The 26907-nt window shown below is 39.2% G+C and overlaps 1 protein-coding gene across 1 annotated transcript in view; it reads right to left on the minus strand.

Annotated features, from left to right (window-relative positions):
• The window catches only part of mms4 (Methyl methanesulfonate sensitivity 4), a 103722-nt gene that overhangs the window by 39643 nt on the left and 37172 nt on the right, over positions 1-26907 (minus strand). The window contains exon 4 of the mRNA XM_068229807.1: positions 2469-2744. Coding sequence (XP_068085908.1) covers positions 2469-2744 — 276 coding nt within the window. The remainder of the gene's footprint in view (positions 1-2468; positions 2745-26907) is intronic.

Consider the following 26907-nt stretch of genomic DNA (forward strand, 5'->3'; position numbering starts at 1 on the left):
TCAAAACTTTTAAAGTTTATAGATGTAAAAATTAGTATTTAGAATCTCCTTTAAAAATAAAGAAATACGTATTTATTTGTTTTCGGAAAATCCCAATAGGAGGGGTGAAAAGGGATGAAAAATAGTTTAATGCCTTTAATAAGGATCCTTATTTCTCAGAAACTTAAAATGTTACAGACCTGAAAATCGGTATTTGGGATCTCCTTTATAAATAAAGAAACATGTATTTTTTTAGAAAATCCAAATAGTGGGGGCAGGGGTGAAAGGGGGTGTATTTTAAAAATGAGTGTATCCATATCTCAAAACTTCAAAAGTTTGCAGATGTAAAAATTGATATTTAGAATCTCCTTTAAAAATAAAAGAACACGTATTATTTTGTTTTCGGAAAATCCCAGTAGGAGGGGTAAAAAGTGTGAATAAGTGATTGAATGTCTTTAATTAGGATACTTATATCTCAGAAACTGAAGATATTAGAGACCAGAGAGTTAGTATATGGAATCTCCTTTAAAAATACAGAAACATTTATTTTTTTTATTTTGGAAAATCAATTAATGGGGGTTAAACAGGAGTGAAAAATTGGGGTGAATATTTAGAAAAACTATATCTAGAGTATATCTCAGAAACTTAAAATGTTGCAGACGTAAAAATTGATATTTGGAATCTCCTGTTAAAGTAAAGAAACAGGTATTCTCGGAAAATCCAATGAAGGTTGGGGGGGGTGAAAATTTGAAATATTTATTGAATTAATTGTATGAGGATACTTACATCTAATAAAATCTAAAGTTGTTACAGACGTGAAAAGTGGTATTTAGATCATCTTTAAAAATAAAACGACGCGCTTGGGGGGGGGGCGGAGAATCATTTTTGGGGGGCGAGTGTGAAAAGGAGTTGAATTCGTTTTATGAGGACACATATCTTAAAAAACTGAAAATCGGTATTTAGAAGATCCTTTACTATTAAAGAAACAAGTATTTTTGCCCAAAAATTCACTTAAGGGGGACGGGGAGTGTGAAAGTAAGTGAAAAAAGTTAATTATTTTTATGGGAATACTTATATCTCAAAACTGAAGGTAATACACGTGAACATTGGTATTTGGAATCTCCTTTAAACATAAAGGAATACGTTTTCTTTTTTTGGGTGGGGGGAGGTAAATCAACTTAACCGCGGTGGGGTGAAAACGGAGGTGAGACCAATTGATTTTACTGTTTCTAATGTACTTATAAGGAGCCTCCGTGGCTCAGGCGGCAGCGCGCTGGCTTCTCACCGCTGGGTTTGTGGTTCAAATCCCGGTCACTCCTTGTGAGATTTGTGCTGGACAAAGCGGAGGCGGGACAGGTTTTTCTCCGGGTACTACGGTTTTCCCCGTCAACATTCATTCCAGCAACACTCTCCAATATCATTTCATTTCATTTGTCATTCATTTAATCATTGCCCCAGTGGAGCGCGACAGGCTTCGGGAGGGCTTATTCATTCCATTCCTGACCCGGTTGAATGACTGGAAACAGGCTGTGGATTTTCCATGTACTTATTCTGATCATAAACCGATCATTTTTAATCTCTCCTGGGTTCGTTTTCAAGAGCCATCTTTACCTTTGGAGAACCTTCTTAGATTACAGTAGATTCTTCTGGCATATAAACAAAAATTTAAACATATTTGAAATAAACGATAGATATATGATTGACCGTGCAATTGTTCACCTCTGTAATAAGGTCAATAATGCACGGACGTATGTCATTCGTATCGCCAGAAGTCCTGCGCACTTGCCTTCGGGCGACAATGGTGCTGGTCATACTGACATCAATGACAACGGCAGCAGATGTAATTTACCGCAAAGTAGAGGTTCAGTACCGCCAAGGCACCCAAGACGACACCACGCCGGATCTCCTCAAGGATTTGATCCACATTAAAAATGCTTATAAGAAAAGATGGCAAAGATTTAGGGACCCAACTGACCGGGTGGAATACCTGGACCTATCCCGGGAAGTACGAAATCGATTGCTGGAGAAAAGATTGAAAAATGGGAGGAACGTTGCCGTAATCTCTCAGAAAACGAGTCAGATCGCGAATATCGGTGGGTTATATATAAAACGATAAGCATTCAATTATAAATTTCAGTATAATACCGTAGCGAAGCACGGGTATCTTGCTAGTTTGATAATAAGGTATAGAAAAAACCCTATCGGGCGCAAGCCATGTTTCTTGTAAGAGTACTATATCCGGTGATGTTTCTTTTATTAATATTCTCAGTTCATGGTATTTATTGCGAATACTTCTAGCATTCCATTGAATTATCTTCATTGTCTTTAGAGAATAGGGACTGTAGGCTGTCGCAGAATTGTCCAATCATGGATAACATATTCGGTTGGTCCTTAAGTAATGGGGGTAATAGCAACATGAGCGTACGTAGGCATTGTATGACCTGGTCTTTTTGCATATCATGTTGAGATGTCAAAGCTGCTTCGTTTACCGTTTGCTGCGATAAGGGTTGTCGTGATGTAGTTGGGTTCTGCTGTAGATGTGCAGGGGGGTGGTGCTGAGCTAGTATCGCTGCGTGTCGAGGAATTTGATAGTTCTGCAGAAGTTGCATGTGCCCCATACGATCATATCCAGGAGTCGGCTTGGGTGGCAAATCTTTAACAATAACCTGTGTAAACTTCCGTTTACGCGGAGTTCCAACAACCGGTGTAGGCGCAGGAGTATGCAAGGGGGGAAAATTTTGAAGAGTGTCTTGTGGGGCGATAGTCTGTGGGTATAGACGCGAAGCAGCCTCAGAATAAGATACATTCTCGAGGCACATTAGTTTTTTGATTTCAATTTGGCGTTTGTGTACCTCACATTCAGTCGCTCCTGATGCGTGTTGCTTATTACAGTGCAAACATTGTATTATATTAGATAGGCAATCAGCTGTCGCGTGGTTTAAGGCACAATTTTTGCATCTAAAAGTGGACGACTGACAATTTCTGAGAGTGTGACCATATCTTTGGCATTTCCCACAAATAATTGGAGAAAAAATAAATGGAGTCACTTCTAACACAACTTGAAAAATAGATACATATTTGGGAAGATGTTTCGCCCAAAAGACTACTTTGACTGATCCAGTTGGCACGTATACGACCTTCCCGTCTTCGACCGTCTTACGATTTAACCGTTGTACAGAATGGACCTTAATATCACTTTTGATTAGAGCTAATATGTCAGGTTCAGTAAGATTTTTGTCAACTCCTCTAATTATACCTATGCGAAATAGGTTTGAGTGTGGAATAAATGCATGTAAGTTATGTGAGGCAAGAAATTTACTTTGTAAAAATGAGTTAGCATGTAATGCAGATAGAAAAACGACCTGAATTCTGTTTCTCCCTTTGGGTTGAATGGAGTGAACTTGGAAATTATTTTCATGTAGAAGTCTTCCGAGGGCCATGGGGTGTAGGTTGCCAATGTTACTCGTACTTTTACCGGACACAAATACAATATATGGTCCCTGATGATTAGTAGGGTAGCTATATGCAGTAAGATTATGGTTAGTGGGTATAGTAGACGAATTAGGAGTATTAGAAGGTTTATGATTATTAGTCACCGAGGAATTCTTAGAGATAGTTGCAGAATGATGATTTGTCTTCACTGTTTCTTCATGATCAACATTATCATTAGCTAAAGGATCAGGTTCTTCACCTCCGCCACTGTCACTATCCATGTCGACCTACGTGTTGCACGCTACCACACGGCAAGCACTAAGTAGAACACTCTAGAACCGACTCGATACAAGCGCACGCGCTGTACAACCGCACCACACGACAGAGCGAACGAGACTGAACTTAATATACACATTAAAACTCAACAAACAAGATTTCCAATACACATAACCTCAGAAACATGCAAAACACTGCAGCACAAAACTACCGCCAGAAATATCGACTGCAGTCAAAGATCACAAAATAAAGATACAGAACAACCAACGAGCTAGAATAACATAGAGAGGCGGAAGCGCTGCCTGGGTGAACCTAATAGAACGAACGTCCGCCATGTTTCCTGTTGTCACACAACCAAGGGGGCATGGCCTTTAAATGACGAAAAGTGTAGAAAATGTGCATTTTAGAATCGCTGGGGGAGAATTAAAGTCCGTTGCCGAAAGCTTGAAGCATGAAAGCGAATACCGCCACTTCATCATATTTCAGGACGAGGCCAACATCACGATCAGTCGATTGTAGGGTAGTTCGAAATCATCGCACAGTGACATACGAATAGGCCTCGAAATCGGAACAAGAGCGTTACCCTGCTTGGCTGTTGTGGTTAAGCGTAAATTAGAATAAAAACGATGGACATAAATATTTATGACAGGAAACCTTAAAATCATAGGGACCTATGATATGTTACAACCTCATTCTGTTAATATTTTTAAAATTATTGCATCCTCATGAGTACTGTGTTCCTTTCTTAATCTGTTTACCCTCCCGGGTTGGTTTTTCCCACGGACTCAGCGACGGATCCCACCTCTACCACCTCAAGGACAGTGTTCTGGAGCGTGAGACATTGGGTTGGGGGATACAATTGTGAGGGAGGGCTTCACCTGCTAAGCTGAACAGGGGCCTTGTGGGGGGAGAAGGAAGCGGCCGTAGCTTTAAGTTAGGTACCATCCCGGCATTTGCCTGGAGGAGAAGTGGGAAACCACGGAAAATCACTTCGAGGATGGCTGAGGTGGGAGTCGAACCCACTTCTACTCAGTTGACCTCCCCAGGATGATAGAATCCCGTTACAGCCATCGTGCCCCTTTTCAAATTTCGTGGCGGAGCTGGGAATCGAACCCGGGCTTCCAGGGGTGGCAGCTGCTCACGCTAACCAGTGCACCACAGAGGCGGCCCATGAATACTTAACCACAATAATAGTTTAGTGTAATTATTTATTATAATATAGGGCGATATCATGTTTCTCCCATTACCATATCATACTGGGATTACTAGCATGAAAGTTGTCCATTATGAAGTGTGGCGTAGTTTTAAAAACCAAGGCAACAGACATCTACAATAAAGGCTATATACATTTCAAAAAATAGCAGTAAAATGCTGTATTTATCATACTTGGTGTACGTTTGAACGAAATAAGTGATTGTTTGTGGTTACGTTTTCTTGGTGGTGGGCGTTTCATTTCCTTTATTTGTAAGTGTGAATGAACATTAAATAGGGCTGGAAATATACAGAGCATAAGCAACTGAATTGAGTGGGATACCATTTATCTCTTTTTGCCCTCACAACGCATTGTTCAGTTAATTCCTTGTTCTTTAAACGAAATCTGAAACAAAATTCGACAAATAATTACCGTGGCTATCCGTACTTTCGCTAAGTAAACAATAAAATGGATTTAATTACAAACAGAAATTACAAAAAGGAATCTCGGCTATCATTCAGTAATACTTACTTAAAGTACGATATATCCTTGGTTTTATTACTCCGATTAGTACAACCATACGCTGAGCTTACGGCTGGCATTCTTGAAAGCGAGAATCCATCTTTTCACTTCTTAAAACTTAGGGAATTAAATTGGCAAGCACGATCTCCCTTGTCACCTCAACATATGCTCTCGCGCCAATTCGCTTTGTTTTGACAACCGTTAACATGGCTGCCCCTTATCAACTTGCTTCAAGCAGGGAGCGCTGATGTCAGGTATACAGCCCCTCTATGTTATTCTAGCTCGTTGAGAACACCGCTGTCTCGATCCTCCTATATAAGAGGATCGAGACGGCTGTGGTAGAGAACAACATAGACGACTACCCGTCTTACTAATAAACGGTGTATAACTTTTATACAAGGTTTATACACCGTTTACGCGAAATTCGTTACTAATAAACCGTGTATAAGCCTCCTGTGTATACATCTGTTATAGTTATTCACTGAATTGCTTATACAGTCCAGGACCCTAGTATAAGCGTTGTATAGCAGCGTGTAGCGGAAAAAAAGAAACGAGCGAGCAGTTTATTTTCGTGGTATTTATTGTCGACAGTAATATAATCGTTGTAAAATATTCGACTTATCCATTTAACATTGAACACACGTTGAAAGAATGACGATAACGTTGATGATCTTCACGATATTTTAAACATAGAAGACATACGGTACCGTACACGATTCAGAGGTTATGGAAGCTAGACATCTTCGTAAAGTAAAACACTTTAAAGAGACGGAATGACAATGAATAACTATAAAAGAAATGATGGTTGGGCGTATTTTAGTGTAAAAATATGTTACAGCTTAATAGACCTTTGATATTGCGAGTTTTTTATACACTATCTGCCCCTACAAAGATCTTTCTTAATTGAGTACCTACCGTATACAAGGGGACATATTCCTCGAGATAAAAAGTGGCATAACTTGAAAACCATACGTAATATGATTTCCATACTTTGTAGTTGAATACGTAGAAATGTGATGTATAAATGCCTAATAGAAACTTTTTTGATCTAACCTTTCGTTTAGCTACAAAACAGGTTTTCCTTTCTCCTGAAAAGTAAGGATTTTGGAATGTGTACCCTTTTCAACTCGCCGATTCAATTGCAATTGCTTACGTTTTCCGAACTACCCCAGTTAGGAGCTTTTGATATTTTCTTAAGCTTTTCCATTTCTTTTTTTAGCGTCCATTACACAAGCAAGCTGAAGAAATGTTGATATCAAGTCAATTTCCAGCTGTCTCACGGAATGACAATGAATAACTATAAAAGAAATTATGGTTGGGCGTATGTTTGTGTAATAAGGTGTTACTGCTTAATAGACTTTAAATTGCGAGTTTATTATACATTATCTGCCTCTACGAAGATCTTAGATCTTTCTCAAAGTTGAGTATAAAAAGGGACATATTCCTTGACATAAAAAATGGTATAACTTGAAAACCGTACGTAATATGATTTCCATACTTTGTAGTTGAATACGTAGAAATGTGATGTATAAATGCCTAATAGAAACTTTTTTGATCTAACCTTTCGTTTAGCTACAAAACAGGTTTTCCTTTCTCCTGAAAAGTAAGGATTTTGGAATGTGTACCCTTTTCAACCCGCCGATTGAATTACAATTGCTTACGTTTTCCGTACTATCCCAGTTAAGAGCTATTGATCTTTTCTTAAGCCATTCCATTTCTTTTTTTTGGCGATCATTACACAAGCAAGCTGAAGAAATGTTGATATCAATATAAGCGAATTTCCAGCTGTCTCACTTAGTGTTGCCACTGCCTTTTCGATATGCCGTGCTACTGTGCGACTTTCCGGAAAGTTTTGCTCGTAGATAACCAGCAGAAGCGATCATAAAGGCGGTGAACGTGCGAAATACGTCAGTGAACTACAGGAAGAGATTCCTACTCCTTGGAACGAGTGTATACGTGCTGTGTAGTAATACAATGCGTATACCTCGTTTATTAGTAAGAAAAATGTAAAACGCTTATACAGGGTTTATTCACTGTATAACTAAACAAGAGTTAAACAACGATATAAGGACTTTTTATTAGTAAGACCCTACAGTTACTTCAGGCTTAGCCTACAAGGAATACAAAGCCTGCTCATTCGCAGTGCACTCTTCAGAAACAGTGGCCGCCTGGCAATGCGCGTCTTGACCACTGCAGCGCTAGTATACCACCTCACATCAGCACTCACTAGCATTGATAACGGGAGTTGAAACTAGCACAAATTTACCTCTACACTATACTTCCTGTATATTATATACGTTACTGAGCAGAATGAAGTAGAAAATAATAAATGTTCACCTTTTACCCCTAGCTGTGGATTTTCATTTCAGATAACACACATAACTGTCGAAATTTGTGTCTGGCATTTAAAAGGACATAAGGTCTACACTAGATATTTTTACTACCGCACCGTACATTTTCAGTGAAAATGAACGACTTTAACCATTTTCCTTGATATTTTCTCCTCAAAAATCGGTTTTCTTCTCAAGAAGTATTCTCGGCGATACTCATCTGTGATGCCATTAGCGTAGTTAGTGACAGAGGAGCGTAGATACTTCTGCAGTATTATTCTGCTTAGTTCCTCAGGATGATCACTTTTCCCACACCGTAGAATAGGATTTTTAGCAACACGTGGCAACAGTATTTCGGTTAATGTTTGTGCTACGAGTATTTTTGGACTGTCCAGCGTTACCGATAACATTTCGTCCCTTATTTGCCTCAGTTTCATCAGCAGTGAAACAAAACATGGCTTAAGATACCTGAGACGTGAGACCACCTCTGTCTTTGATTGTTATTAATGACGTTAGTGGAGATGGACTCTGGATACTAATAATTTTATCAACACACTCTTGACATGGCATTTGGCCTTCGACAACTCTTACCAAGTACCCTCCAATATATGCCATTGCAGCACTCGACAGAGCGGTCACTAGTGTTCCATAACTTATCCTTGGTACTTGGTGCCACCTACACAACAGAATAAGGACATTATTATTATCAGAACAGGAGCAATAATAATAAGTAACCTAATTTTTGCCGTCACAGGGTCTGCGTATTTTCTGTACCATACACTGTCTGTTTATTGCTTTAATCCACAATTCCCTAGTTGGCTCTTGGCAAGGGAATTCATGGAAAACTTTATTTCTAGAGCCTTGTTTAAAAAACGGTACAGCAGTACACCATTGTAATATAATTGACGTATTTTAACAATACATTTTTCCCGTTTGGTCAGTGTGTGAATTAAGCCGAAAGTGTCAAGTTCCAAGTCGTCCTCAATTTACAAGAGTTTCCCCATTTCACATTGGATGGTAAAATTATATTCTGTGACGTTTGCAGCAAAGAGGAGAGGGAAACTTGTTTTATATTTCCCCGTAACGAATTATATCAATTTAGCAAAATCAGCATGATATTTTACATAATGCATATTAAGGTACGTAAAATTTCAGCTGCGTAAAATTATTGTAGAGCCTATTTGAAAGTCTGTTTTAGGCAGCTATAACATTTTAGCACCTAAATGTCCGAGGTCTAATAATCACTATATCAAGTTCCCGTGCTGGTTGGAAGTGTAGTGTGTTGTCTGAATATGAAAGGAGAAGTGTTGGAACAAGCACAAACACCAGTCCCCGAGCCAGAAGAATTAATTAGACGTGATTATAATCACCCATTTGGCCGGCAATCGAATCCGGGACCTTCTGAACCGAAGGCCTCAATGCTGACCATTCAGCCAATGATTCGAACTAAACAAAATCATTATTGAGTTTCATTATTTCTATCGGTATTAACATTCAACTTTCGTAGTAAACGTCACCAGTAAGCATACAACGTGTAGAAATACCGCCAACCGAGGTGTTCATGTGAGGTTGAATTGCAGCGCCTCTAGCGGCAAATATAGCATCCACGGGGCGGACAGCTATGAGTGGCTATTGGGCAGGCTTTGTATTCATTGTAGGCTAAGCTTCAGGAAGAATAGAAATGCATAAATGCATAATGTGGCGAAATATACTGGTTGATATGTTCCTACACTACGCGGCGCCGGAGTAGATAGTAGGTGATCAGCTGTCTCCGAACATGTGATTCTAAAAAAGATCTGACGTGACTTAATTCGGGATTTACAGTTTAAATAAATGATTTAAAATCGTGTGTTAATTATTGTGATATTTCAGGACCGTGTATCCTGTTTACTGACCGATGACTGTGTTTATGTGCTATCTGTGTTTCGTTCAGAATAATATAAAATGTTCCTTGTTTTGAAAGTAATAAGTGAAAAATACGTAGGAAATAATTTGCATTTAGTAATTATTTAATGACATTACTTCTGAAATTGGTTCGTCAGTATCTTAACGAATATCTCAAACGTGTATGTGTATATAGAACTAAGTGATCTTTCATTAATTGACCCCGAAATCAAACACAGTTGCAATTATCAATTATAACCTTAAAAACCCATGTTCAACTGTTAGTGTACATGCTACGTAATATAAATATATTATAACTCTGCAGACTCCCACATGATTGTTACGTACCGGTATGGCATACATATTTAATTCCTATATAACTACTTACAAATACATTAACATGCTTAGCTTAATGATTCTTGCGAACACTTCACCCCATTAGACAGTTAACTGGACACCTTTGACATTTTCCGGGCATGTTTTTTGCGGTCGTACGAGCTTGAATTTCTTTCCTTACTTCTTTCATTCGGAAAGAAAACCGGCGTCGTATTGTAATGGAAAATTAATTTTGGTACCAAGTCCTGAGCAATGTTCAGCACAGCACCCAAGTCCATGGGAAACAGTAATTGGAGGTAAACTATCCTGGCATTCTAGAAATATTTCTCTCCATAATGCTTTTTCTACACCAAAATTTCCCACAAATTCCTCTACATGATAAAACATTAATTCGATGGGTAAATGGGATGGTAGACTTGTTAGGACTGAAAACGGACTGCTTTTTGCCTCCTCTGAGTTAAATAAAATGGCGTATGGCTTTTAGTGTCGGGAGTGTCCGAGGACAAGTTGGCTCGCCAGATATAGGTATTTTGATTCGACAACTAAGGTGACCTGCGCGTCGTGATGAGGATGAAAAGACGACGAATACACCGAACCCCCGTGCCAGCGAATTTAACCAATTCTGGTTAATTCCCTGCGGGGAATTGAACCCTCACCAGGATTACCTGATTCAAGAACTGGAAAAAATCCAAAGAAAAGCAGCTCGATTTGTTCTGGGTGATTTCCGACAAAAGAGTAGCGTTACAAAAATGTTGCAATGTTTGGGTTGGGAAGAATTGAGAGAAAGAAGAAGAGCTGATAGACTAAGTGGTATGTTCCGAGCTGTCAGCGGAGAGATGGCGTGGAATGACATTAGTAGACGAATAGGTTTGAATGGCGTTTATAAAAGTAGGAAAGATCACGATATGAAGATAAAGTTGGAATTCAAGAGGACAAACTGGGGCAAATATTCATTTATAGGAAGGGGAGTTAGGGATTGGAATAACTTACCAAGGGAGATGTTCAATAAATTTCCAATTTCTTTGAAATCATTTCGGAAAAGGCTAGGAAAGCAACAGATAGGGAATCTGCCACCTGGGCGACTGCCCTAAATGCAGATCAGGATTGATTGATTGATTGATTGATTGATTGATTGATTGATTGATTGATTGATTGATTGATTGATTGATTGATTGATTGATTGATTGATTGATTGATTGATTGATTGATTGATTGATTGATTGATTGATTGATTGATTGATTGATTGATTGATTGATTGATTGATTGATTGATTGATTGATTGATTGATTGATTGATTGATTGATTGATTGATTGATTGATTGATTGATTGATTGATTGATTGATTGATTGATTGATTGATTGATTGATTGATTGATTGATTGATTGATTGATTGATTGATTGATTGATTGATTGATTGATTGATTGATTGATTGATTGATTGATTGATTGATTGATTGATTGATTGATTGATTGATTGATTGATTGATTGATTGATTGATTGATTGATTGATTGAACCCGCGCCCCTGTGACCAAAGGCCAGCACGTTAAACATTTAGCCATGAAGCCGGACTCCTCCGTATTTTTTGTGCAGAGAACCAATACATTCTGTAAAATCTTCACTTTGCTTGCAATATCCCCACAGAAGTGATGAATAACATTCATCTTCGAACTGGTGAAAGGAACTATTTGTTCATCTTCCCAACTTGAAAATAGTGGCTGTTCAAAGGTGATTTTGCTGTTACTTTTTCCTGAGCTGTACTTATGATTTTGGCATTCTCATTGACAACAGCTTTTGCCACAGCTCTAAACTGACTGAAAAATGATGTTAATGATACTACCACTTGAAGGCAGATCTTGACGTGGGATAGCCTTCAATCACTTTCAGAATAGAGTGGGATGTTTTGGAAGTGAAAAAGTGCCGTTTTTCATTCGAATGTTTATCGTAACCCGACTTGCAACCCGGGACATAGCATGATGTAGGCAAATTCACATGCGTTATTAAATTGATGCATATGCCAAAGTATACGTCCTACTTATCAAATGCTTAACCTTTTTTTCATTTTTCAGTTTACGAAAAGATATTTTGCACATATAAAACTGAAGAACGTATAAAAGTACCGAAAAAAGACCACGAACTGTTTACATACTTCCACATTAAGCCAACAAAAACGCGCGTACTTGGACTTTTATCGACGGCAGCGCTGCAGGTGACGAAGAACATGTATACCGTATCTGTTAACAAGTGATCAGAGGAAGTCGTCACACTATTCATTTCTATTCGTCCTGGTTACTGTATAGTTGGGCCCACGATAGTTTAATGTAGTACAGCGGACTGTTCTTAAATACACCTCCACCACTTATCCTGCATTAAAACCAACATCCACAAAATAAATCTGCACCCTGCATCTACAAGTGCAAGCAAAACAATGTTATTTCCCCCCTTCTGATTATAGAAATAAGAGTCTATACTTCTCGGTGGACGGAATTCTACATGCTTTCCGTCTAAAGCACAAGACAATTCTGAAAGTTCCATAATTCTTCAAACCGCCGTGATATCTGCATCCATTCATTTCCTGTTGATGGGAACTAGAGAAAAAAATATTACCTAAAAAGTATCAGGTAAACACATGAAGCACACTAAAGCATACTAAAATTTTAATTAGAAATACGGCAATACTTTCATGTACGTTTCCTTCAAGCTGTGGTAAATTGCTGCGCACGTCTCGGGAATAATTGTACAGATTGATCCTTACAGGAATTCCAAATGAGAACATTAAATTTCTGCAGTTCTCTCCTGTTGCTAAAAATCGGAGAGAAAGTACCAACCTATAAAGATGATCATACGGTCAATAGAGAGGTTATGTTACAAGAAAACACGGTTCAATCACTCAGAATTTTCTGGCACTTACCTCCGTGAAGCAGAAATACTCTCTTGCATGACTGCATTTTGCTTCGTGAGTTTGGGCGCAACTAACAGTAACAGTTTGTTGAAAGCCTGTTCATTCATCCTCAAAAAGCTCTTGTAGGAATCAGTGTCCTCTGCCCTCAGTTCATCATTCAAGAGACTATGTAGTTCATGTCCACCTTCGTCTCGCCGTAATATCCACGGTTTTGTCAACCATCTTCTATTCATCCAGCGTAATTTTCTTCTTCGGTGGCGTCCCAAAATTACCACAGAAATAACAGGTTGTACGGCAGCTACAATCGACTCGATCTCACTATCAGCCATTTAAGATATTGTGTCTTCGTGCGCTACTGACAGAAGGTATACCAGTACATTGTATAATAAATGGTAACAACAGATTGCGCCAGTTCTGGCGCAAGAAATGTCTCCGCGTGTACAAAGATTAAGAAAAGGTTCCTGTGCCAGTACATATTCCATTCTAGATGGTGCCATTCTTGAAATGCCTACGTTCGTTTGAGAAATATGGTTTTCACGTGGTCTGTGCAATTTAAATCATTTAACGTGAGATAATCTCAGATTAGTTCTAAACCACAAGTGATTACTGGAACGACCATTACTTGGAAGAGGAACGTTGGTGTGGTTAAAGACAGTTTTGTAGGATCATGCATGTCACAAATACTCCTAATAGCTGTCGATGTCTTTTCCCATATATATGAACTCGATAGCTGCAGTCGCTTAAGTGCGGCCAATATCCAGTAATCGGGAGACAGTAGGTTCGAACCCCACTGTCGGCTGCCCTGAAGATGGTTTTCCGTAGTTTCCCATTTTCATACCAGGCAAATGCTGGGGCTGTACCTCAATTAAGACCACGGCCGCTTCCTTCACAGTCCAAGCCATTTCCTCTCCCATCGTCGCCATAAGACATATCTGTGTCGGTGCGACGTAAAGTCAATAGCGAAAAAAATGACGTTGACGTTGGCTGAAATGTGATGCCGAGATATTTAAAGGAGCTCGCTACGTTCAACCTCTCGTCTTTGTATCTCCCTCCCTTTCTAAAAACCATTTGCACTGTTTTGTCCAGGTTAATATTAAGTATTTTATCTTCAGCATATTTGTTATGGTTATCCACGGTTGCTTGAAGATCGTCTTCGTTGTTAGAACCTATTACTAGATCATCAGCATATAGATATAATTTGGTTGAGTTATGAATTAGTTTTGTAATGTCTGCTGTGGCGATATTGAACAGAAGCGGACTGATAGGGTCACCCTGTAATACTCCATTGCATTGTTTAATAGGATCTGAAGTTGTTTTACCATCATGAATTCTTACTTCGTTTTGTGCCAAAAGGTTGTTGATTATTACCTTTAATGGATTATCATGACCGATCATGTTTCCTAATTTTGTAATCATACGGACCTGTTCAAGGAGTCGAAAGCTTTCGTGAAATCGACAAAATAATATGGCAAGGAACTTTCCGTTTGGTAATCTTAACGCGTCCTGTATGTTGCCCAACAGGTTTTAACGGCTTGAAGTGTTCCTCGTCCTTTCATAAAACCGAACCGCTGCTCCGGTATATGGTTCCAGGTTAGGATGCTTAGTTTTTCAGCAAGCTTTTTCGAGAATACTTTATGCATAACATTTTATCGGGCAATGCCTCTGTACGAATTTGGGTCTTCTCGATCCCCTTTTCCTTTATATCGTATAAAGTTTTGATAATTGATTCTCTCCAACTCTGTGGAATAATTCATTTTGCTAAGCAAAGCAAAGTCATCTCCGTACAGGCCATGAAGGCCCTTGGAGGGGTGGAAGGTAAAAGCTTCCACTATCCGTAACCTCGACACTTAATGGGGTAGAGTGGTTGGCTCTATGCCCGGTCGCCTTTGCCCCCAGGAATTAACCTGGAGGCTGAGTGAACCTCAGGGCCATGTGCACCTCCAGAAATGGAAATCTCGTTTCTTAAATTTTACGACTTCCCGACAGGGATTCGAACCCACGTCCTTTCGGGCGAACCGAGCACGCCTTTACCGCCTCGGCCAGGCAGCCCCTAATTCCTTTAGTGAAACGGACATTAAATAATGAAGTCCATACAGGTAAAAATTCTTCAAGTGTCTTTTACATTTTCGTGGAACACACCGTCAGGGCCTACCGCTTTTTGTATTCTTCGTATTTAGTATCGCATGTTCAATTTCACTTCTTTCAAGGCGTGAGGAGTCTGGATAGTTTATTTTCTGAATAACCAAGGCCGTTTTTAAGTTTTATTTATTTAAAATGTCAGAGAAGTGGATTTCCCAGTCGGTTACTGCGAGTTCTACGGTGTGGATGGTTGTTCTGTTCTTTAAGCCTAAGAAAGGATCTTTCAGAGAATCTTCTGCTTGTAGTTTTATTTGTAGTTCAGTGTAAATGGCTTTCTTTTCATTTCATTAATTATTTGTAGTCTTTTCTTTTCGTGGCATACGCTTCGAGTATATCTGCCCTGTGTGTGTAACGGATTTTGTTTAGTAGGTCCAAAGTTTCTCTGCGAAGTCTGTAAAACTCCCTGTCGAACCAGGGTTTAGCCGTTCTAGGAGTCTTTCAAATTTGAGCTGATTTAATGAAGTTCGTTATGATAAGTAAAGCTGACTCAATCAGATCATTTTCTAATAATGATGGTATATCTTTAAGGTTTTCTTTCCTCTTTCAATGATGCACTTATCTAATGTTCTTGGGACAATAAGCTCAGTCTTCCTCTTGCTTTTAAAATTTGACCCACAATTTGGATTTGAGTGGCTACCGGAATGTGTTTTCGCAGGGTATCTGCTGGATCGCTGTACATAACCTCTTGCTCTAGAATTCGTATATTGGCGCCTTTCACAAAGACTAGGTCGATGGTAGTTTTACCGTTTGGGGGTATGTAAGTCTTTTCCATAGAGTTGTTGGTTAGTTTGTATCCTTCATCATTTATTAAATCTAGTACAATCGTTGTCTTTTGATCCGGTTTACAAACTCTGCAATTGAGGTCACCTCACAGAACTACAGAATCTTCATTTTTCACTATACGATGGCTTTCATTATATGCTCAACCGCATCGTCCACTCTTCGCAGAGTACACTTATTTTGTCAAAGTGTATTATGTCCATGTTGTCTTCTACAAAGGTACCTTTAACGTTGCCTACGTTATGTTTGTTTTCCTATTGGCTTTACGTCGCACCGACACAGATAGGTCTTATGGCGACGATGGGACAGGAAAGAGCTAGGACTGGGAAGGAAGCGGCCGTGGCCTTAATTAAGGTACAGCCCTAGCATTTGTCTGGTGTGAAAATGATAAACCACGGAAAACCATCTTCAGGGCTGCCAACAGTGGGGTTCGAACCCACTATCTCCCGAATACTGGGTACTGGCCACACTTAAGCGACTGCAGCTATCGAGTTAGGTAAACGTTATCTTTAAACAGACACGAGACTCCCCCTCGGGTATTCCTCGGTCCCTAGTAGTAGCTAAGGCGTTTCTACAATACATCAGTGGGAAGCTCATGTGATCAGACAAATTTTCTGTAGCTATCACTATATCGAAATGCGTCCAAAAATAATCTGGCACAAAAGAAGTTAATGGGCCGATTGCAGAAACGATGACTAGTTTTAAGCTTTAGACAACGTCTACCCAAACAACGTCTAAATCAAGCATGATCTTCCATTGCATAAAGAATGTTCAGTCGATGTTTTACTAGACATCGCTTAAAGTTTCAATTTTGGTTTGAAAATGGAGTGAGAAGAATCTTTCATGCAACTCTTTGCTTGTCGCAACCAATGAAATTCGTCGGTGCGCGCGCCGAACGCCAGTCAGCTGTTTGTCTTCCTACACATTACTCAAATATGGCTAAGCATGAGCATGACTTGTCCACAGACAAGAGTATCGTTTTCGGTGGAAATCAAATCTCATAATATAATTGAAACTAAGCGACGCGCCACTCTACGGGGAAGTGTAGTATTGAATACAGCATTGTTCCAGTGAGTGTAATCTACTCATAAATACCGTAGCTTCGACGAAGGGAAGATGAAGCAATAGTGATGTGTAACCAAGTGTGTTGTACGGACCATGTAGATTGGTGTAGCTTGCATTCTGGAGATCGTGGGTTCGAAACGCGTCATCGGCAGCCCTGAAGATTGTTTTCCGTAGTTTCCCTATTTTTACACCAAGCAAATACTAGGGATGTTATTATGGAAACGGCTCTTCTTCCCTAGTCTTCCTCTTTAAACAATAATCACCACCATCACCACAACTTGCCTTTTCCTATCTGATAGTTGCTGAAAACATCTACCATTATATATATAAAACAACCTACTTTTTAGTTTTCACTATCATGTGTGTTTACTTGGCAGTAAATATAAGTGAAACCTTCCCGGTTGATGTACGTGGCAGCCCCTGACGATCGGACAAGTAATTCTGATATGTATGTAGTCGAAGTGACCTATAATTCAATGGAAATTATCTCATGTAAATAATAACATATATCTCTTGCCAAGAATTGTATTCAAGTTGACAGTTACCGGACTGTCCGTGTCAGTCTCAAGAAAGAAGTCTCTCGAAAAGCGAAATCTTATTTTACGACCTATCTCCCCATTCATGGCAAACGAATTGCTGCGAATTAGCAGCGGGTGACCCACAGAGAGGCCGTAGGACTAACCTTTCTTCCCGGAATCGTCTCAACATTATAGTACAAATTACATGTTTCATGGTATACATAACCTCTGATTGTGATTCACTCCTCTCATTTGAGGTTGAACAGTGCTCTCGGCAGTGTTTAAACATGACCGGTTGAACATCGGTTTTAGACAGTGTCTAAGTGATAAATAACATCTCTGCAATACGGCAGCCATACTTAGGCATTGTTTAACCATTGACATCGTCTAAATACCGTTTCTGCAATCCGCCCAATATCTTTAGCCCTTCCACATTCCAATTACATAGCACTAAATTCGTTATTGTGTCAGCGTTCTCTTGGGAGTGTCCCTTGGAATTGTCTCCTTTTGTCCTATTCGAAAGAGCCACCTTTGTTTCTTCCGTTTTGGTCTCGAAATCGAAAACGAAGTCCCTCAACAGCATTCACTTTGGCCAAAAGTCTGGTTTTGATGTCACCTCCAAGAATTCGAATGGGAAGCCGACATTAAAGGCTTCCTTGTCTCCGCGAGTCTAAAGCACTTCGCAGGCTATTCTGCCTGTTATTTGTTGCTTAGTTAGTTATTTTTTCACCTGAAATATTGTTGTGCTGCTTTGTACTTTTCCCAGGTATAACCAAGCGGTTTTGTCTACGGCTCTCGAGTTCCCTTCATTCTCTTTGGTTCCAATGAGATGTGCTTTATCAACTGACCTTATACTACCGACCACATTTCTCCATGGTTGTTCTACTGTTTTTCTTTTTACTACATCTTCATCTGACGTGAAAGGTACAGCAGTCGTCTGTATTTCGTTGAATTTATTCTGTTCTTGAAACTGTCCAGGGATTGGGGGAAAATCTTCCATTTGGATTCTATTGTGGTCTCTACTGACGGGATCCATTATTCTTGATTGTCTCGTTTTCTTTTGGGACAATGCTTTATTTACCTTGTCTTCTATTAACACGTACATCAAGTTTGTTTACTACAGTACCTGTCAAGTAATCTACAGTACATTCATTGCAGCTCTTCCAATTTCGGGTTGTCATTTATCATTAGTTCTAATTTTTCTAATAACTGTTTGATTAAATTTATTTGTTGGCGAGAGATATGTAACAACTTCTTGCATTCCTTGCATAACGAGTCGAATATTTTACCTCGTTTAACTAGAGTCAAACATTCGAGTCAACCTGAGTGACTTTTCGTTGTAACTTGAGTAAAGGAATCGACGGATGTCCAGATGAATCATGGCCGACCTCACTCGCTAACGCGCTCCCGAATCTTCTGAGTCAGAGACACGAACTCGCCCGAATCATCCCGGGAGAGATCGAGTGCTTTCTGTTCATTGACTGATCGATATTTAATAAATGCTAGGAAGAGAACTTACGGTCAATTATCGAGTATTCATTCAATTATGAACATACTAGTTGTTTACTTTTGCATTGCATCCCATCTCATTCACAAGACATAGCGATGTTTCCTTATTTATTAATGTCTTCTTCACCTGCCAGCCGGTGTTAATTTAACAAGTATGTAATTTCTGGTAGAAAATACATTATTGTACTACTACGAATAGAATTGTCTTCGTTTGCATGTCTCAAATTTGCAACCCACACAGTCGCAATATAGATTATTTTTTGCTAGGGGCTCTACGTCGCACCGACACAGATAGGTCTTATGGCGACGATGGGATAGGAAAGGCCTAGGAGTTGGAAGGAAGCGGCCGTGGCCTTAATTAAGGTACAGCCCCAGCATTTTCCTGGTGTGAAAATGGGAAACCACGTAAAACCATTTTCAGGGCTGCCGATAGTGGGATTCGAACCTACTATCTCCCGGATGCAAGCTCACAGCCGCGCGCCTCTACGCGCACGGCCAACTCGCCCGGTGCAACATAGATTCGAGTAAACTCTGCGCACATAACGATAGCGTCGGCGTCTCGTCTCCCTCTCCCCGCCCAACTCGTCAACTCGAGTTTCCTTACTCGCTTCTTTCACGAGATACTACGACTACTACTTAGAACTACAAATAAGTAACCAGAATACAGGAATTAGCTGATCATTATTTTTGTTTTCTTGACTACACTGCACATATTGTTCTCGACCATAGCAAACAATGCAATATGTGCTTACGAAGAGCGGCAATAATCCATAACAAAATATACCATTTGCTTATCTACACAGATAAACATCGAATCACGGATATGCTTTTAGCCTTAGAATACGAAATAATTTCCATAAAACGGCCAACATCAATCTTCCAAAAAATGAAACATACTGTAAACAATTATAGACATTTAATTATAGAACGACGCCATTTTGCATGGACAGAATCACGAAGTCACGGTAGCCCTGCAAAGAAGAATTAACTGCGTCAATACGAGAAAATAAAAGAGTAACTGGTATTGGTCCAGGTCACATGATTTTATATTAAATGAATAATGTTCTCTTCCTTCCACAGTGTTCAGAATTTTTATTAAAGTATTCCCGTTAACATAACTCGTTATTGCTTTGTTTACAGACTCCCTCTATAGGCCTAATAGTCTAGCTCAACATCTTTACAAAACATGACTTTCCGTCCAACAAATGGCCATATGACGTACACTCGTTGCCTGGTTACATTTGTTCTATCTCTATTTTAAATTATTCTCATCCAACCCAAGTTCCTGTACCGTGGCTTTCTATCACCAAGTAGTCAGATTACCATGACAGGGAGTCTCACAGACTGAATGCCAAAATGTTAATAAAAAATAAAAATCTGTCCACAGTAATTTGCTTTCGCTATTTTCAAATAGATCCCCAGACTAAAAACATATCCATGTTAATACAATGACTGTCAATTATTTCGCCAGTGAACTACTGTATATTCTGTCGAATTTCTTTCTTTAAACCAACAGGTGGAGCCCGCGAATAGCTACAGTAAATACCATGCCAATTGTCTATTCCCTGTACGAATGTAAAAGCTACGGAAGTTGTAACTCATTACAATATATTTTTTTTCTAAGTATTCTATCAACAAACCTACTGATATTGAAATAAAAAAGTGAATAATAGTTCTTCTTTCCCCCAAACTGAAGTTGAAACAGACTAAAACCTAACCTACAACACTTAATTTACCGAACGCCAACGGAACTACTCAATGCAAAATTTAAATAAATGTCACTAATCTTAGAGGTGAATTCTGTACATTACGCACAGTTTGCTGACGTTTCGAATGCATTGCAGTATTCTTTGTCAAGGCGACTGAAATACCCCTACTCGATCCGATGTAATCAGTCTCCCAGGCAGCAATCACAATACAAGAGCGGTTCCTGACCTTGGTCTATATATCCTAGCCTTTCTGGCTGACAGGGGGCTAGGTAGGGGCCTAGCAGATTAAAGCTCCTCCAGGGTCAGGTAGGAACCGAGCAACCTGTGCTGTTGTTGTGTCTGCATTGACGAACGCTCCGACACAGATAGATGACATGGTGACGATTGGATAATAAAGGTCCAGGAATGAGAAGGAAGCGGCCGTGGTTTTAATTAAGGTACAGCCCTAGTATTTGCCAGTTGTAAAAATGCGAAACCACGTAAAACCATCTTTAGGGCTGATGACATGCTGTTTGAAATGCAGTTACAATTATTGACATGAATGAAATATCCGATCTGGGCAGGCTTCGATTCTTCGACTTTGAACACAACTCTGCTTTGTAATACTACGGCATCTGTTAGCACAAAGGGGTCTAAAGATGAGTCTGGAATAAGCCTAAGTCAACAGAGCTACCACAGAGGTAGTCTATACGAATAGAGTATAGCAGCCATATGGCATGACAGCCCTTGCCTCGGTCCCTGAAAGTTAAGCCAATAAGACAAGTAGGTTATAAGTTACAAGTTGTGTGCCCCTGTAGTACCTCTCTATTTAGGTCTAAACGAATAGATTACAGCAGCTAGGCCTATCTTGCATAGTAGCCATTGCCTCAGTTCCTGAATGTTATGCTGATAAAACTAATAGACCATAAGTTACAAGTTGTAAGCCTATGAGGGAGCCCTCAAGTTAAGTCTAAACGAAAACAGTATGGCAGTCATCTTCCATAGTAGTACTGATTAGGTGCAATCTTGATTTTCTAAAAGGTCCTTTTCTGCTCAGTTTCTAATATAATCAGACGAAATTAAAAAACAATGAAACAAAAGTGAAAATTTAAAAATACTAAGACTGATGGGAAAAAACTTAACATTCTCAATTCTCTCATCTATGAGGGTGATGATCAGATGCATGTCAGTCAGCGATGTCTATGGTGAACCAACTAAAAACATGGCATGCTATCAAAATCTGGACCTTGATTGCGATCATTGGACTCCGTAGATCCTAATAAAGTTCAGTAATTATGACAATGATTACTCCCTTCTCCAAAGACTCTAATGAATGTTGTTATTTTTTCGTCCAACTAACTACTTTTACGGATTTCGGCAGTAGCGGAGATTAGGGGGGGCGAGGGGGGCAGTCGCCCCCTACTTTATGGAGAAAACTTTGCATTTGTATTCCATTTTAGCTGGATGAAACAAGGAATTATAGGAATTATTAAAACAAGCAATTTGTACAAGCCCTTGTTGTTTTATCAGCTAATTAATTAATAACGAAATTATTAGCGGAAATACGCAACAAATTCGTTCACGCGGTTAAGCGATTTGTATAGCGCCAGTGGAGACTTTTTATGTGCTGTGAGGAAGGGTACACGCGCATTCGTTAGTCTGGCAGTCTCTTTAGTGTCTGTTCGTTTTTTTAGTTTTTAGTCAAATACTAAATGATTTTTAATTATATAATCACGCCGTACGTCTATTTAATTGTAATATATGTGTAATATTGTTCCTCTCGTGAAAGTTTTATTGTATAGTATTGAATCAAAATCTCAAATAAATATCATCAACACAGTTAAGTTGTTAGGCTGAGAATCTTTACCTCTCTGTCGAAATTCCATTTAGTAGCTTTCTTTTCCAGTTTTAATGTATAACGTATATACAACCCCCCTCCCCTCCCCCGCTATATCCCACAAACTCGGGTACTTTGTTGTCTTTACATTTTGCCCCCCTACCTCTAATTCCCAATCGCCGCTACTGGATTTCGGAGAAGACGAAGTGCCGAAATGTACTCCCTCAGGAGTTCTTTAACGTGCCCATAAATCTACTGACACGAGGCTGACATATTTGAGCACCTTCAAATACCACCTGTCTGAGCCACAATAGAACCTGCCAAGTTGGAAGAAGAAGGCCAGCGACTCTACCGTCTGAGACACTCAGCCCGGCTTTACTGATTCTTGTGAAGTATTTCCCACCTGCATATCATCAAAAGCAGTCGTGCAAAGAAAACTGCAATGAAATCGTGAACCCTACAGACCAGCGCCTTACATTAACACCTAGGTACTTACAACGGCCCCCATGAGGAACTTCTACAACATCAAGACAATAATTAACACTGAGAGGACTTTTCTTCTTTGTGAAGCTGGCTTTTCGTCCCGTTTATCATCATACCATTGCCTGCTGTTCACCTGACAACATTGTCCAGTTCGTTTTCCAGTCTCTCAAAAATTGTATCGTATTTATTACTCTATACAGTATAACATTATTTGCCGGGCTGAGTGGCTCTGGCCATAGCCTTCTGACCCCAAATTGGCAGGCTCGATCCTGGCTCAGTCCGGTGGAATTATTATTATTATTATTATTATTATTATTATTATTATTATTATTATTATTATTATTATTATTATTATTACTATTATTATTATTATAACATAATGCTCAGGAATTCTTATCACTGATTCCAGTTCTTAGTCCTATCATTTTTCCTCGGATTTTTTTCCTTTCTGGCTCATGGCCGGGTTTTAAACGCCATTTTGTTGCTTATCTGACAAACATGAATTAATTAATTTTTGTTCATTTATTCATATGTCTAGCAAAACAAATCATGATTGAACAATGAAAAGTTTATTTGTGCTGTGCAGATTAGATATGTATTAAAGTATAAAACATATAATAATGCACCAACAACGAAACACAGTATATCAACAAATCTGACGTATATTGAAAAGGGGTTTGAATGAAACTCTAGCAGTCAATATTTTTATTGATACGCAAGCATTACATTCTGCATTATTGGTATTTTATTATGTTAGCAAGATGTAGGTGTAACATATCTTCTCCTTCACATATCACTACACAAATCCAACCCAAAATAGCACCAATTCCACGGCAGAGGCTTATTATTTTCCACACAAAATAATCTTTGATAAGTTCCTGCAATAAAGAAATAGAGATTCAATACACTTTTGCATATTCACAACCAATAGTCATTTCATTCCATCCTATAGATTATTAGTTACTTAAAAGTTACTTTCAGCTATATGCAGCTCTGTGATGTGATAGATAAATCAATTAGCAACGACTATTAAACTCCTTAGTAACAATAATGTTCCTTCAATTACTGTAATATTAAGGAAAGACTAATTATTTCTTCAAAGGGCGTAGTGACTTCTGCTATCGCAGTTTTCACAGTCCTAGTAATATTAGCTACTGTTCCAAGTGGAGTGGCTGGAATTGATGAGATTCCTGGGAAAATATGAAAGACAATGGTTTGGGATATAGTACCATCTCTGAAATTCTTATTTGATTACTGTTTGCATGAATGAGCTATACGAAATGAATGAATGGTTACTATAGCAGATCTTGGTTATAAAGAAAAGGGTGATACACATAAAGTCGATAACTGCAAGTCAGTCAGCTTTGACAAGTGTTTCATGTAAACTTCGGGAAAGCATTTCAAATCTAATTATGTTAGACATGATTGTGAAATTAGTAACTGGCTTGATACAGAGTAGGATTCTAGCAACATACAGCAGACATTTTAGATTCAAAAGATCAGACAGGCGCGGTTCTGCCTTTAAGTCACATGGTCACGTGCCCCTCCACCGATTAAAACTATTATAAAAATCAGAACAACATTATGCACTATTACTGTCACGACCACCTTCAGTGAGTTCAAGAGGCTATGATTCACCATGGTTGTTCTTGTTCTAGCAGCCCTGGACTAAACTAGGCAACATAGTAAAGGTCTAATCCCGGACGGGACCGACTCTTTTTTATACCTGAACATCATCCCATCATTCAGCGAGCTGTGAGGGGTGAAGGGGTAATGGCAAATTCCATTGTCCCGGTCACAGTATTTCTACGACGTGACACTTCAGCGCTAGTTCGTATTTAGAACTTACTTCTCCTACAGCCTACTAGATAGCATCCAGCTACACTTTCTTGTCGGCATATGTATTATTAACGCGCGCAAAGGTAGTGTTTGTAGCAAACCTGTGCTTACCTTGTACGTCTGTTAGATTAATCGTGTCCATCGGTGTCGATGTTCATTGTAAGTCTGAAAAGTGTGTGAAGATTAGTGTGATGTATCTGAGTGTATTCCTCTGCGAGCATAAGTGTTTTTAAAATGAATCAAGTGAGTTACTTACAAACAAAATCTCTTAATTGCGAAAACAGATTATTAGCTAAAGAAATGGGCCGACCAAGACCAGAGCTTAGCATAAATCATTCAAAGATAAAAATAGAACCTACAATCGCAGTTTCATATACAAGAATAAGAAGGTAGATGATAGATAGTTATTTATTTCAAAAATGAATTCCAACGAGCCAAAGGCTCGTACAGAGGAATTTTACAATGAATAATATATTCAATGGCGGATTAATTTAAGATTATTTTTATTGATTTAATTGATTCCTAGTGTTCCTAATATGTTGAATGTGACCCACCCATTTCTATCATCACGAGCCGCCACTGAGGTCAGATAGACTGTATAGCTATTGACCTATCCAAGGCTTTAGATGGGGTAGATCGTGGGAGGCTACTGACAACAATGAGTCCAATTGGACCACTGAATGGGTGGCAACATTTCTAGAAAACAGAACTCAGATAATTAGATTAGGTGAAGCATTATCTGATCATGTATTCATTAAGAAGGGAATTTCTTTGGATCTTTATATATTCTTACGCACACACACACACACACACACACACACACACACACACACACACACACACACACATATATATATATGTGATATGAGTAAAGAACTGGATTTCTGCTCATGATGTTATAACAATTTTGGCGGTTCTCGGAGACGCCAAGGTGCCGGAATTGTTCCCGTAGGGTTTTTGTACGTGTCTGTAATTCTACCGACACGAGGCTGAAGGAGGGTTGACACATGTCCCGTATTGTACGGGACATCCCGTATTCGAGGTGAACATTTCGCGTCCCGTATTATGAACTGTTGTCCTGCAAAAACGAGCGTTTGTGTGCTTTTGTCTCTAAATATTTTAAAATCCGTATTTGATTTGAGCGCCATTGAAGTTCCAAGTAGCTCCATTATTGTTTTCTCTTTACAGCCTCAGAAGAAGGAAATCTATTTCTAATAATGTTTTTTCTCCATGTTATGTCATAACTTACCCAATGCACTGTATATACTGTTAAGAGGGTGTAAGTTAGCTTATTTTACGAATTTCAATTATTATATTATTCAGCCAATGAAACTAATTATAACCTAATTGAAATTGGTACCTTGCATTCCTGAGATAGTGGGTTCGAACCCCCCACTGTCGGCAGCCCTGATGATAGTTTCCCATTTTCACATCGCGCAAATGTTGAGGCTGTGCCTTAATTAAGGCCACGGCTTAAGACTTATCTGTGTCGGTACGACGTAAAGCAGATTGTAAAAATAATAATACCTAACGTTTGATTTTCAAGTATTTATGAACCGTCCTTTATTCTTGAAAAATCCCGTATTTTTAGGCAAATGTCCCTTATTTCTTATATCAAAAAATGGCAAACCTAGGCTGAAGTATTTCAGCACCTTCAAATACCACCGGACTGAGCCAGGTTCGAGCTGTAACCGCCAGAGCCACTCAGCCCAGCAAATAATGTTATACTATATAGAGTAATAAATACGATACAAAATTTGAGCGTCTGTGAAAGGGACTCGACAATCAGTACGGTAAGTTTACATGCAGGATTCAGATCGATCTGAGCACACTTCCCGTATTGAAAACGCCATGTAAACGGGGACTCAGTTCGGATTGAGTCTCAAGGTCGATACGGTAAAATCCGGGATCATATCGTACTCGGTTCGAATTGAGTTCCATGTAAACGCGGATCGTACTGTGATCGTATTGAAAACGACTGCGCAGACACTCCATGTTTGTTCTGACGAAATCATCATCATCATCATCAAAGTTCTGTAGAAATAACAAAATAAATAATAAGCCGGTAAATATATTTACCTGTGTAAATGATCAGCAACTGAAATCGTGTTATAAGACGGCCAGCCCTTGCGATTAACCAAATAACGATAACGTTCTGTTGGGGGTAAAATTGGAATGTGCGTTCCATCAACTGC

The sequence above is a fragment of the Anabrus simplex genome, chromosome 12, assembly GCF_040414725.1.
Source record: "Anabrus simplex isolate iqAnaSimp1 chromosome 12, ASM4041472v1, whole genome shotgun sequence".
Taxonomy (NCBI): domain Eukaryota; kingdom Metazoa; phylum Arthropoda; class Insecta; order Orthoptera; family Tettigoniidae; genus Anabrus; species Anabrus simplex.